At 45.6% G+C, this 15,332-nt stretch overlaps 1 protein-coding gene across 11 annotated transcripts in view; it reads right to left on the reverse strand.

The window, feature by feature from the left end:
- The window catches only part of LOC115163287 (neurobeachin), a 284,645-nt gene that overhangs the window by 145,901 nt on the left and 123,412 nt on the right, over window positions 1-15,332 (reverse strand). For all 11 annotated transcript variants that reach the window (XM_029715046.1, XM_029715045.1, XM_029715035.1 and 8 more), the window contains 3 exons: window positions 13,607-13,671; window positions 9,820-9,928; window positions 6,904-7,070 (listed from right to left, as the gene is read on the reverse strand). In XM_029715046.1, coding sequence (XP_029570906.1) covers window positions 6,904-7,070; window positions 9,820-9,928; window positions 13,607-13,671 — 341 coding nt within the window. The remainder of the gene's footprint in view (window positions 1-6,903; window positions 7,071-9,819; window positions 9,929-13,606; window positions 13,672-15,332) is intronic.

Here is a 15,332-nt window from a genome sequence, read left to right on the forward strand (position 1 = left end):
AAAAAGAAGAGCTAAAACAAAGGAACTTCACTACCAGTAAAAATATGTTGTTTTTCCCTCTTGAATATACATCGATACAGAGGACAGACATCCCCAAGGCTGTGTTAGGGTTCCTGCTGCATTGATTTTCTAAATGAACCATCATGTTCAGCAGGATCATATTCACTGGTCCTCCATATACCTTCACACAGGACCCAGAGAGACCTTGATCTACCTCTCCCCCCCACAATCTTTCCTCTCCTCCTCGTCAGAGCTGCTATTAGAATGGATAACCCAGCGAGGCGAGACAGCGGAGTGCTTAGCCAGGCAGCCAGTGACTGAAGGGTCCATTCCATCACTAAGTTATTATCCACAGGCAAAGTGTTGCCATTCATCAGAGACTGAGAGATGAAACTCTCTGTTAGTCAAGGGAAACGCCCGTTCCACTCCCCTCACCAAGGATCAATATATGCCACCGCTCTCTCCTCCATTCCTTCCGCTACCGAAAAAGTAATTATACAGGAGCAATGTTGCAATGTTGACAATCGATAGCTCAGTCAGGTTGGGTTAAGGTCTGTAGGGGGGGGGGGGGGGGGATTTAGTCAGCTACTGATGTCAACAGGGACACCTTGGAACAAAGGACGTCCTGTCTGTGTCTGTATGTCTGTCTGTCTGCTTCCACCTGCTCTACATCCTGTTAAGACGGCCATGTTGGAACATGTTGGAATGCCTGGGTTGCATCTGAAATGGCACCCTATTCCCTATATAGTGTAATATTTTTTACCATGGTTCACAGGGCTCTGGTCAAAGTTAGTGCACTATATAGGGAACAGGGTGCCTTTTGGGATGCAGACAGTGTTGGACAGGGGAGGCCTTTAGTGTCAATGGAGATGCAGACTACTCACTTTTTTTATTTTTTATTTATTTATTTACCTTTATTTAATTTGACATGTCAGTTAAGAACAAATTCTTATTTTCAATGGGCCTAGGAACAGTGTGTTGACTTCCTTGTTCAGGGGCAGAACAACAGATGTCTACCTTGTCAGCTCGGGGATTTGATCTTGCAATCTTCTGGTTACAAGTCCAACGCTCTAACCAACACAACCCAGTATGTATCAAACTTGAATAAATGCATGTGACAAAAGATAGTTTGCAGAATGCAGGTAGATCAGAGGTAGATGTGACTGAGTGAAAGGTTCTTTCCATTTCATGAGAACAATAAAAACAAAGCCAACATATTATAGTATTACTATAAGAGAAAACAGAGTAGAAACGATATTGACATACACAGCAGTAAATAAGAGGATTAATACAAACTTGCCTTGTTTTCAAGGATGGTTATTATCATAGTTTAAAACTGGTAGTTAAAGACACTGTGTAATATTCTAGAATGAAATCATCAGCCTTGCCTTGATGTCTCCTTTCTCTTGACAATGCTGAACTTTATAATCCAGTGACAGGGGTCAGGGGGTCGCAGCAGAGGGAGGAGGGGCCACTGGAGAAAATTCTAACATCCAATTTTCAACTTGATTTATCAGTGTGAAGCTCAAACTGAATGGGTGCCGTGATGGGAGGAGGGGGAGAGAGGGAGGAGAGGAGGAAGAGGGAAAGAGGGGTGAGGAGGGAGGGAGGGGTGAAGAAGGAGGAGGGGAGCTGTCTCAGAGCTGCATCAAAGGTTTCTCGTTGTGATTTAGCACAGCAGATCAATACAACCCTATACTGTTTCAATTTGAACACTATTGATTTTGTGATGTCGACTCAATATACAGCACATTCATCATCAGGCAAGCAGAAAGTATGATCCAAGAGCCTACTGGGCTGATCACACTGCCTTAACACAGCCCTACCACCTCCTGAGCTGATCACACTGCCTCAACACAGCCCTACCACCTCCTGGGCTGAGCACACTACCTTGTTTAACACAGCCCTACCACCTCCTGAGCTGATCACACTGCCTCAACACAGCCCTACCACCTCCTGGGCTGAGCACACTACCTTGTTTAACACAGCCCTACCACCTCCTGGGCTGAGCACACTGCCTTAACACAGCCCTACCACCTCCTGGGCTGAGCACACTGCCTTGTTTAACACAGCCCTACCAACTCCTGGGCTGATCACACTACCTTGTTTAACACAGCCCTACCACCTCCTGGGCTGAGCACACTGCCTTAACACAGCCCTAGCACCTCCTGGGCTGATCCCGCTGCCTCAACACAGCCTACCACCTCCTGGGCTGAGCACACTACCTTGTTTAACACAGCCCTACCACCTCCTGGGCTGAGCACACTGCCTTGTTTAACACAGCCCTACCAACTCCTGGGCTGATCACACTACCTTGTTTAACACAGCCCTACCACCTCCTGGGCTGATCCCACTGCCTTAACACAGCCCCACCACCTCCTGGGCTGATCCCACTGCCTTGTTTAACACAGCCCTACCACCTCCTGGGCTGATCCCACTGCCTTGTTTAACACAGCCCTACCACCTCCTGGGCTGATCCCACTGCCTTGTTTAACACAGCCCTACCACCTCCTGGGCTGATCCCACTGCCTTGTTTAACACAGCCCTACCACCTCCTGGGCTGATCCCGCTGCCTTGTTTAACACAGCCCTACCACCTCCTGGGCTGATCACACTGCCTTGTTTAACACAGCCCTACCACCTCCTGGGCTGATCCCGCTGCCTTAACACAGCCCTACCACCTCCTTGGCTGATCATACTGCCTTAACACAGCCCTACCACCTCCTGGGCTGATCACACTGCCTTGGTTAACACAGCCCTACCACCTCCTTGGCTGATCCCACTGCCTTAACACAGCCCTTCCACCTCCTGGGCTCATGGTTAATTCTTATAATAGGCTATATGATCGCAGAGAGATTTTGTATGTATCCCAAATGGCATCCTATTCTCTATGTGGTGCACTAATTTAGACCAGGGAATAGGGTACCATTTGGGACGCACTCATTGGCTTTCCGTTCGTGTGCAGTGTCTCCTCGTCACACAGAGTTACGATCATAATGGTGTCTACTAATTCAAAATACTATAGTTGTGTAAAAACTTTCAACAAAATGTGCACTATTGACATTAGCTGTAGTTTCACCTGGGTGAGTATATTAAATATCTAATTCTGTTGATAAAACGCTCAACACAGATCAATATCCTCTGGCTAGTCTCCCGTCAGAAGTTAAGGTTAAAGTAAAAACAATCTCCGTGCAGGCAAGCATTCACACCTACGCACGCACGCACGCACACACACTCTTTCAACCAGCGTCACAAATAACAGACAGCCCCTTCAGAATGCTGGAGGGTTTTCTATTTTACAAGAGCAGCAAAAGTTAATGTTGCATTGAATAAGGCTGAGCTGCTACACTGCCCTGAGCTCATGAACATATTGCATCATTTTTCTTCTCCAGCAGGTCACCATTAAATGGGTATTTGTTGGAAGTTTTGCAGTATCATTTACAATGCTCCCCCGCTCAGTAACCTTTTGTTCCAATACTAATGCTATCCCTGGAGAGAAATTCTATAAATATTTGAATACGTAAATCTACAGTAGCAGCCCGCAATTCAATCTTCTATGTTTTGCCAAGGTTACTTTACTTATACTATTGTTTGGTCTGTTTTATGAATTTCTCTATCAGAACTGCGTGGCACATAATCAAACATACGCTGTGTGCACAAATATATACACTATGCTCCAACGTCCGGTGGGTGAAGTAAGGCATTTAGTTGCATGAACTACTGTAGGTAAGGATATCTATATTATTATAATTCTAGTTGTAATTCAATCTGTACTATAGTTTGCATCCAAACGGCACCCTATTCCCTATTCGGGTTATCTACTCTGGTCAAAAGTAGTGCACTATGTAAGGTACAGCTGCATGGGTAAATAGGGCTCTGGTTGAAAGTAATGCACTATACAGTATAGGGAAAAGAGAGCCATTTGGGAGTCAGAACGCATCCATAGATTAATGGTCCACTGATGGTAAATATGCATCTTTCTGAGGTAATTGCATCTGTTTCCAGGACTGTGTTTGTCAGGTGGGATGATGCATGTATAAATCACTAAATCTATACGCCACACAACCCATGGAGAGTACCAGCAGTCATTAAAACACTCCTCAAATCATTCAACAATCAATTGAAATCTCCTTACAAACTAAATGAAGGTTTATTGTATTTTTTCAACAAACATCTGACAACACAGCAGAATTCCTAAAACCCTCAAAACATGATCCAGATGTGTTTTCTATCGATGTGAGTAAACAACATCCCCTTAATGAACATAGCTAACCATCTGTATTGCATTTTCAAAATCCAATAAGGAAAGCCAAGCTACTGTTTCAGTGAGAGTAGTCAATTACTGAAAGTGTTCTTTCTGTAAGAAAGGCAATATTTGACAGGACCTTTGCTGCACTTGCCACTCGCCAGGTTGTCATTGTGAATACAGAATTTGTTCCTAACAGACTTGCCTGGTATAAAGCTTGTTTTATAAGGAGCTTCCTAACAGATCATGGCCAATGTCATCAACATCCCAATGAACATGCATGTCATGTGTCGTCGTGACAGTAACAGGGGGAAACATAGAGAGAATAGTAGTCGGGGTCTAAGCACAAAACCTTGAGGTACGCCTAATTCAACTTTAGAGGATTTTCCACCTAGTTGGACAAATGGACACTGTTCAGATTGGTGGTTTAAGCATCCATAGCATCACTATTCAGCACTGGCCCACTTCAACCACTGAGTGTGTGTGCGCGTGCCTGTGCGTGTGCGCACGTTTGTGTGTGTGTGTATGTGTGTGTGTGTGTGTGTGTGTGTGGTAGCCCTCTCGGGTGTGTGGGTGCATGTGCGTGTGCGTGTGCACATGTGTGTGTGTGTGTGTGTGTGTGTGTGTGTGTGTGTGGTAGCCCTCTCGGGTGTGTGTGTGTGTGTGTGTGTGTGTGTGTGTGTGTGTGTGTGTGTGTGTGTGTGTGTGTGTGTGTGCGTGTGGTGGGAAGCAGAGCTAAGGATCTGTAGTTTTCAAGGCCAAGGGGAGAGGTGTGGAGGGAATGACTCTGACCACCAACCACCACCAGGTGTTCTGCTGTGTGACTGAGAGGGTTGCTGAGAGACTCGACAACACTCCACACACACCTTCTCGTACGCACACACACGCACACATGCACACGCACACACAAACACAACTCCCCCCCAACCCAACCCCAGTCTGTTTGACCGGTGGTCGGTCCCGAGGGGGGTTCAGTCTCTTTGTCTGTTATTGAGTTAGTTGACCTGGTCCCTGATCAAAATCAAATCAAATTGTATTTGTCACATGTGCCGAATACAAGAGTTTTAACCCTTACCATGAAATGGGTTACTTACAAGCCCTTAACCAACAATGCAGTTTTAAGAAAAAGAATAGTTCAGAAAAAATATTTACTAAATAAACTAAGGTAAAAATAAAAGACCAAGAATAAAATTACAATAACAAGGCTTTATAAAGGGGGTACCGGTACAGAGTCAATGTGCAGGTGTACAGGTTAGTCGAGATAATTTAGGTAATATGTACATGTAGGTAGGGGTAAAATGACTATGTATAGATAATAGATAGTAAACAGCGAGTAGCAGCAGCGTAAAAAAAAGGGGCGGGGGGGGGGGTCAACGCAAATAGTCCGGGTAGCCATTTGATTAGCTGTTCAGCAGTCTTATGGCTAGGGGTTAGAAGCTGTTCAGAAGCCTTTTGGACCTAGACTTGGCACTGCGGTACAACTTACCGTAGGGTGGCTGGAGTTTTTGGCAATTTTTGGTCCTTCCTCTGACATTGCCTGGTATAGAGATCCTGGATGGCAGGAAGCTTGGCCCCGTACGCACTACCCTCTGAAGCACCTTGCGGTCGGAGGCCAAGCAGTTGCCATACCTGGCGGTGATGCAACCAGTCAGGATGCTCTCGATGGTGCAGCTGTATAACTTTTTGAGGATTTGAAAACCCATGCCAAATCTTTTCAGTCTCCTGAGAGGGAATAGGCGTTGTCGTGCCCTCTTCACAACTGTCTTGGTGTGTTTGGACCATGATAGTTTGTTGGTGATGTGGACACCAAGGAACTTGAGGCTCTCAACCTGCTCCACTACAGCCCCGTCGATGAGAATGGGGGCGTGCTCGGGCCTCCTTTTCCTGTAGTCCACGATCATCTCCATGTAAATGTGATCCTGGTGGATGCTGGGTAAATGACATTAGCTGGTGGTCCTTCCTTCCCAGTACTGCACTAATTGTGCAGTACAGCTAATACTGGGAGTTCTGCTATCCAGTCTAGCCTTAGCTTGATCTTTGGGCCAGCCCAGCTCCAGGTAGCCCCAGCCCTAAACCTTTCACCAGACCCAGTCCCAGTACTTCTGTGCCAGGCTGCCAGGCTGCTCCAGGCTCTGTGTTTGTTGGCAAGACCTATCCTTCAGCCCCAGCCATATACCCCAGCACAATACCTATCCTTCAGCCCCAGCCCTATACCCCATCCCAAGGCCTATCCTTCATCCCCAGCCCTATACCCCAGCCCAAGGCCTATCCTTCAGCCCCAGCCCTATACCCCAGCCCAAGACCTATCCTTCAGCCCCAGCCATATACCCCAGCACAAGACCTATCCTTCAGCCCCAGCCATATACCCCAGCCCAAGGCCTATCCTTCAGCCCCAGCCCTATACCCCAGCCCAAGGCCTATCCTTCAGCCCCAGCCCTATACCCCAGCCCAAGGCCTATCCTTCAGCCCCAGCCCTATACCCCAGCCCAAGACCTATCCTTCAGCCCCAGCCCTATACCCCAGCACAATACCTATCCTTCAGCCCCAGCCCTATACCCCAGCCCTGGCAAGGTCTATCCTTCAGCCACAGCTCTATACCTCAGCCCTGGCAAGGCCTATCCTTCAGCCCCAGCTCTATACCTCAGCCCTAGGTCTTACCTCTGTGCCAGGCTGCCCCAGGCTCCATGCTTATTGGTGAGGATGTTGAGTATCTTCTGTTTGAGCTGGTTGGCAGTCACATGGTCTCTGTGCTTGGCAGCGCTGATGAGGTGATCACACATCTTCTCCTCTTCCCTCCGATCAGCAGTGTACTGGGCACAGTTAGACTGATGGAGGGAACACAATGAGCCATTTTATTATAAACATAGCCATGCTAGTGCCATGCTAACATAATGCTAACTATGCTAAGCATTAAGATTATGCTAACACCCTGCAAACAAAATGCTAACACCATGCTAGGTGTGAACATTATGCTATAACCGGACAGTATCCATCACTAGGATTTCATATTACTTGCACTTTGATTGTAGGTACTTTTAATGTAAGGTGTCCTTGAATGTCTTGAAAGGTATCTGTCAAATATAACTGTTTGTCTGGTGTTAGCATGGTGTTAGCATGGCTATGTTATGTTTGTATTAATATGTCCTTGTGTTTCCTCCATTGCAATCCTGCGAAATTAGATACTGCATTCAAACATGTAAATGTGTGTGTCCTGCTAGGAAGCTATGCTAAGTGTGTGTTGAGGGACAATAAATGAAAACCATTCAATAGATCCAGAGAGGATATTATGGTGTGTGTGTGTTTGTGTGCACGTGTGAGTAGATATTATAGCCTGTGCTGTTAAGGTTAAGAGAGCCAATCTCTGCTCCACTACATCAGCAGGGGACATGTTAGTGAAGAGTGATTTAAACACTGTTGCCGTCTGCCAATGTCCTTTGTTTCACATGGAGAAAAAGAGAGGAATTTGTCCGTTAGAAAGCTTTAATCCCATCTGTTGACATAGGGGTCATTATAAACAATCTGTCCCTATATAAAACTAAACTGTGTCTGTAGATGAAGGGCAGGTTGGATAACAAAGAGAAGTAGCCTGTACTGTAGCCTACATGTATAAATGATAATTTGTGTGATGTGTTGATATGTTATGTTGAAGTGGAGTCAGTGCCGTCGTACCAAGCGGCACTCTATTCCCTTTCTAGTACACCAGTTTTAACCAGGACCCATATGGCTATGGTAAAAAGTAGTGCACTATATAGGGAATAGGGTAACATTAGGGACTCACACAGTGATCTCCTACAGGCAACGTAGAAGCATCTAAAGGTAATCTAGATTCTAGAGGAACCGATCAGGATCTGACTTCATCTTCTCCTTGCTAAAATAAGATTGTCTTGCTGCATCGCCACGGGGCTGCTCCTTCCTGCTCATATACTCAATCTAATTTGCTAACAGAAGCTGGAAGTGAATTGAATTTCCGGCCCTATATTTGAATTGTGTCAGATATTATGCCTCAACATATTCTTCAAATGGCAGATAACTCAATCTCTGCTTGTCATCTCACGTTACCATGTGACGCAGTGACAAATATCAAACCTTATTTATCACTTCACAGGATATGAGGCTGCTGCCCTGACACCAACCTAATGTAAAAATGTTTATCTGTCTGGGGATGGAGGGTAGAGTGAGGGAGGGGTTTTGAGGGGTAATAAAGTAGAGACATGGCTGGATGAAAAGTGTAGACTGTCTAGAGTTGTCAGACAGAGGGGATGAGGCCAGAGGAGGGATGAGGGCCAGGTAATCTCTGGGTGTTTCTCAAATGGCACCCTATGGGCCCTGGTCAGAAGTAGTGCTCTGTACAGGGAATAGGTGCCATTTGAGATGCAGCCTCCCTCGCTACTGGTGACATTGCAGACGTATCCGTCTCCTCCAGTTGATCTAGCAGGTCAAGGAGCCTCTAGCAGAGGACATCAGGATATCTAACAGCTGCTTGAGGAGGGCTGCTGCCCCAAGATAAGAAACCCATCACTCCTCACATGTACAAGCTAGTAACAGAGGTGGAAGGAGGGTCTGTGTGTGTGTGTGTGTGTGTGTGTGTGTGTGTGTGTGTGTGTGTGTGTGTGTGTGTGTGTGTGTGTGTGTGTGTGTGTGTGTGTGTGTGTGTGTACTTGGGTAAGACACTTCCAATATGACTAGAAACATTGTGTCATCCCACTCCCTAACTTTTCTTGATGATAATTAAAGAAAGTGAGAAAGAGAGAGAGAGAGAGCGAGAGAGAGGAAGAGAGTGAGAAAGAGAGAGAGAGCAGCTCTACCTGCTGTCTAAAAGAGGCATGACATTCCTCTGTACAGAGCATCTCCCTGAGTTCAGAAAACTGCTCCTCTCTCCTTTCCTTCTCAGGCTTCCTTCCATTTAATAAAGAATTCATTAGACACAGAAAGTGGCATTACTAAAGACTGACTGGGCCCGAAACAGAACCCTATTCCCTATATGGTGCACTACGTTAGACCAGAGACTATTGCGTCCTGATAAAAAGTAGGGCACTATAAAGAAAATAGGGTGCCATTTGGCATGCAGATACTGTCTAATTACTGCAGACGACCTCTAATTCCTACAGAAATCAATAATGAGAGTGTTCTGATGCTTTGTAGTGAGAACAGGCAGTGTGTTTGATATGTGGGGTAAGTACCGTCTCTGGGGTAGACTCATTACACTGTTGGACGGGCTTAAAGTTAATAAAGACCAGATATGAATGTAGCTGGCGTATCATTTAGTCTGCTTATTAATATTGCTAGCAGGCTGGTTATTATAATCCCTTAGAGTGGCCTAATGATCGGGCCATAATCCTCCTGGAGAGACACAGGGACTACAGGAGTACTGAGCTGCTGCTAATCCAGCACTATTCTCTCACACACCCGGGATGCCTCCCAAATGCCACTCTATTTCTATGGGCCCTGGTCAAAATTAGTGCACTATGTAGGGAATAGGGTGTCATTTGGGATGCACACTGAAGTCAGTCACTCCAGAGCAAGGACTGGCGAGGCTGCTGTAGTCTGTTGACTAGGTTAGATAAGGTACTGTACCTCAAACTCAGCATGTTTATGGACGTCTTCTGCTCTCTGTCTGTTGAGGATGAACTCTGCCTCGTTGGCAACACGCACGATGTGGTCCTTCATAGCATGACACAGCAATCTGGAACAGATACAGAATTCTAGACTGTCAGTCAGTCAACACAAATGATGTTGTCCTTAATAGCATGACACAGAATCCTGGAACAGACAGACAGAATGACAGAATACTAGACAGTCAGTCAGTCAACACAATGATGTGGTCCTTCCTAGCATGACACAACAACCTGGAACACACAGACATATAGACAGACCCCCCCCCACACACACACACAAACCCCTCCCTTATTACCCTCCAACCTCATCTCCATCTCCCTGTCGTCTCTGGCCCTGATTGCCTCCTCTCCTCCCATGACTGACTCCTCAGCCTCCCTGGTGTACACTCTACCTGCTTCTACCCACGCTTCAATCTTTTTAATAATTGAAAACAGCCAGGCTACTATGTGGAAATGTTATGCCATTTTACACCCAATTAGGTCTGCTTTGTTTCAATTACAAGGCTTCTGATACCCTCTTTCTGCATCACAAATGGCAACCTATTTCCATTATAGAGCCCTGGTCAAATGTAGTGTACGAGTGTACTATGCTATTTGGGAAGCATCCTATCTCTCAGGGAGAGGCCTCAGAGAACTGCATTCATCATACTAGTGTCAACAAGCTTTTCTGAGTTCTGAACAATTCTTTATCTCCTCTTGTTTAGACATTAGTGTTCTAAACCAGGATTGTAGTTATTTGGTTAGCTGGTTAGTTTAGCTAGTTGATTAGCTGATAGGTTAGAGAGCTCTACAGGACAGATTGGTTAGCTGGTCGATTATAGTTCAGAGGACAGCAGCTGGCTGGTTAGCTGGTTGATTATAGTTCAGAGGACTGCAGCTGGCTGGTTAGCTGGTTGATTATAGTTCAGAGGACTGCAGCTGGCTGGTTAGCTGGTTGATTATAGTTCAGAGGACTGCAGCTGGCTGGTTAGCTGGTTGATTATAGTTCAGAGGACTGCAGCTGGCTGGTTAGCTGGTTGATTATAGTTCAGAGGACTGCAGCTGGCTGGTTAGCTGGTTGATTATAGTTCAGAGGACAGCAGCTGGCTGGTTAGCTGGTTGATTATAGTTCAGAGGACAGCAGCTGGCTGGTTAGCTGGTTGATTATAGTTCAGAGGACTGCAGCTGGCTGGTTAGCTGGTTGATTATAGTTCAGAGGACTGCAGCTGGCTGGTTAGCTGGTTGATTATAGTTCAGAGGACTGCAGCTGGCTGGTTAGCTGGTTGATTATAGTTCAGAGGACTGCAGCTGGCTGGTTAGCTGGTTGATTATAGTTCAGAGGACAGCAGCTGGCTGGTTAGCTGGTTGATTATAGTTCAGAGGACAGCAGCTGGCTGGTTAGCTGGTTGATTATAGTTCAGAGGACTGCAGCTGGCTGGTTAGCTGGTTGATTATAGTTCAGAGGACTGCAGCTGGCTGGTTAGCTGGTTGATTATAGTTCAGAGGACTGCAGCTGGCTGGTTAGCTGGTTGATTATAGTTCAGAGGACTGCAGCTGGCTGGTTAGCTGGTTGATTATAGTTCAGAGGACAGCAGCTGGCTGGTTAGCTGGTTGATTATAGTTCAGAGGACTGCAGCTGGCTGGTTAGCTGGTTGATTATAGTTCAGAGGACAGCAGCTGGCTGGTTAGCTGGTTGATTATAGTTCAGAGGACTGCAGCTGGCTGGTTAGCTGGTTGATTATAGTTCAGAGGACTGCAGCTGGCTGGTTAGCTGGTTGATTATAGTTCAGAGGACTGCAGCTGGCTGGTTAGCTGGTTGATTATAGTTCAGAGGACAGCAGCTGGCTGGTTAGCTGGTTGATTATAGTTCAGAGGACTGCAGCTGGCTGGTTAGCTGGTTGATTATAGTTTAGAGGACTGCAGCTGGCTGGTTAGCTGGTTGATTATAGTTCAGAGGACAGCAGCTGGCTGGTTAGCTGGTTGATTATAGTTCAGAGGACAGCAGCTGGCTGGTTAGCTGGTTGTTTAGAGATAGCAGGTCTCTGTCCCAAATTACACCCTATTTCCTATATAGTGCACTACTAGTGCTGAGCGATTAACTGGAATTTCTGTTATTAAACAATTAATTGACTGCACTGGTTCAATTATTTGAATTTCATTTTGTTCTGCTTCTTTCTGTGAGCTCAATGCGCACATTGCACAAATTCTCTCGAGATGAATCAGATCAAGCTCAAACTGTGTGATGTAGTAGGGAGTTGTTGTTTCCAACAGGCCAATATTCTACATAGTTCAGCGCAGAAAACGTGATAATTAACTACAACGACCATAATCCATTGCGTGCCTATTTGTCCGGTCTGTGTGTTTATTTTAAGCCTGCTACGTTAGGTTAGTGTGGGGCAGACATGGATAGGGAGAGAATAGACAGAAGAATGCACGATCGACAGGGATTAGAGAGCAGTTGCTTCCTGAAAATACACAATCTAAGTGATTGATAGTTGGTATTCAGCAGTCATAAAAGTATGCCTTATTTACTTTGAACAAACTAAAATTGCGAATTTGTCAGACAGCATAGACAGCAGCTGATTATGACTTGGAATGAAATAATAAAGTAATCAAATAAAACAAATGTAAAATACACAACAACTGAAATATGTTATTAAAGTAAAGTAATGTGAATAAATGATGATTAAGTGATGAGGAGTAATGGACAGCCACTACCATCATGGGACTTTTATTCTTGTTTTTATTCTGTGTTGTTACAGCATCAACCCACATAAGGGCATTGTGCATGTTTTTTATTTATTTATTGAAACCAAATAAAAAATAGTTTAATAATCAAACCAAAACAACCTCAAAAAGAACTATTCGCTCAGCACTACACACTTCATAGGTAATAGGGTGCCATTTGGGATGCAGCTCAGGTGCAGGAGAAATGAGATCTGCCAGCAGCACCCTGGACACTGCCACGTGACAGAGCAGTAGGGTGAAAGAGTAGCTGTGCAGCAGAGTGGCAGAGTGGCCCCCACTGAGTAAGGCTCTTTATCCAGGCCGGACAGGGGGCCAGGGGAGGTGCCTGGGAAGGCTAAGACTGTGCTGGGTTGGGATCAGTGAGGTTGCACTGGGGTATAGGGCTGGGGTATAGGGCTGGACCTGGGGCTGGGGTATAAGGCTGAGGCTGGGCAGTTTGGATGTAAGAGGGTTACACAGATGGGTCACCAGATGGAGTTGGAGGCTGATCTGTTCTATAACACCCTGCCTGATCTGAGCCTGCTACACTCACAGAGAGGGGTGGGGAATGCACAGATAGAGGGGATACACTATCGTGTTGATATTGTTACATCACTCTGTCACACCAATCTTATTTACCTTAACCCCTATAGAGCACAAAAAGTCTAACATGCTACAGTACAGCACCCCACGCTCTAGGGGCCAGCAGCTTACTGCTAATCTATTGCTGCCACTGGACCTAACAACCTGTTCAGAGCTGGTGTGTGTGTGTGTATCAGAAATCCACAAAAGCCCCCACAAGGATAGTAAAACAAGGAACATACTCCCTCGTGAGGACATTTTCCATGTCCCCACGAGGACAAAGGCTATTTTAAGCTTAGGGGTTAGGGTTACAATTAGGGTTAGGGGTTAGGTTTGGGAGTTAGATTTATGTTCAGGGTTAGGGTTAGGGAAAATAGGATCTAGAATGGAAATACATTTTAGGACCCCACAAGGATAGTAAAACATATGGTGTGTGTGTGTCTGAATATGATACATACCTTCCCTCGTTGATGAGCTCGATGAAGGCAAGGCCGGCATTTTTCTGGATCGAGTTCTGCCACTCCTGAGACAGAAGGAAGAAAAGAAGAGGAGAGGAAGATAGAAAGAGGAGCGGAGAGGAGGAACGTTGGATAGTTAGTTATTTATACTGGCTCCATGGCTATATGTCAGACAAAGCCTTCCACAAGGTTTAGTGGGGTTACCTCTTCAAGACGCTGGAGAGATTCAGTTTTGGCAAAAACTTTTTGACTTGGATTAGAATACTTTTTATTCTCTGATAGCATGTGTGTGTACTGACAACACCTACTTCAAATACTTACCCCTCTGCCACAGAATGAGACAGGGCTGTCTGCTGTCGTTTTTGCTATTCAAACATGGTCTGTAAACAGTTCAAGACGTAAAAGCCCAGAGCTCATTACATTCTAATCAGCGCTACTAGGCGATGGCTATAAAAACCTATCAATGGGCTAATTTTCAATAAAAATCACATGGAGATAATAAAGTAACAATAACGTAGTAATAAAACAACAATTATGGAACACTTTGCCACGAAAGCTTCACAAACCAGAAAAACATTTCAAAAACAAAAAAACCTGTCCAATAAAATCAGCCCCTTTATTGCAATAAAAAGCTACAGAGTCTCTGAGAAACACATGGATCTCTCTGCATGGCCAGTCTCTGTTGCAATTCAAATGGCCATCGCACATTAGATTATTTCTAATTGAAGTAACGAAACAAAGAAGGCATTAAGGTCATTGAATCCTTTCAAAGAAATGCGATGGCTATAAAAAGCTGAATCTCTGCCCTGCATGTGCGAGTGTGCCTGCTCTCTTCAGATGCGTCCCAAATGGCAACATATGCACTACTTTTGAGGAGAGCCTGATGGGCCCTAGTCAAAAGTAGTGCACTAAATAGGGAATAGGGTGGCATTCGGGACGAGATCTTCCTCTGCGAACAGATCGGTAAACACAGGAGAGATGTAATCGGGGATGAAACTGTATCCTCTGCCTTAAATACAGCCATTTCCTCCGTCCGCACACTGACAGATGACTGAGGAGAGGGGAGCCATCTACTGCAGTGTGGAGCCGGAGCCTAGAGCGGCTACGGCCCCGGGGCCACGGTACCCCCCACCCTCTCCCCAGCACCATCACTACCTGGTCTGGGAATGATTAAAAAATATGTTTGGGAGCGGAGTAGAGGAGAGGGCCTTGCACTGTGGGAACCTGGGCTCTCTGCTCACTCACTGAGGAGCAAATGGAAGGGAAAACACAGGAGGCCACAGTTCAAAATACAAAGAGAAAAAAATAGAAGAAATATAAAAGGGGAAAAGGTTCCCAGTTTTCAATGCTAGCCAAGTGTCAGGTATAAAACCAACTGAACCTCATGCATAGAAGAGGCTAACAAATGAGATTCTGCATCTCAGAAACAGTAAAGAAATCTCTGTAGTTCCACGCCACCTTTTGGAACAGAGGGTGAGGCTCTTTAGTTATGTGTAGCAGGAAAGCAAACATATTGTTTGCCATGCAAAATTCAAAGGATTTCAGGATAAACATTTGTGAATGCAGATTGCCATTGGCTAAATAGTGTATGTTAGTGCCATAGTTCCTGTAGTGTGGGACAGACTGCACCAGGCTAGAGAACACAGTTCCACCTCACATTACGTTATGTTAAGTGAGAGAGATGGTGCTGATATGCTGGGCATCTGGTCTCCACATGTTTTCTCCT

Source organism: Salmo trutta, chromosome 26 (genome assembly GCF_901001165.1).
Source record: "Salmo trutta chromosome 26, fSalTru1.1, whole genome shotgun sequence".
NCBI lineage: Eukaryota > Metazoa > Chordata > Actinopteri > Salmoniformes > Salmonidae > Salmo > Salmo trutta.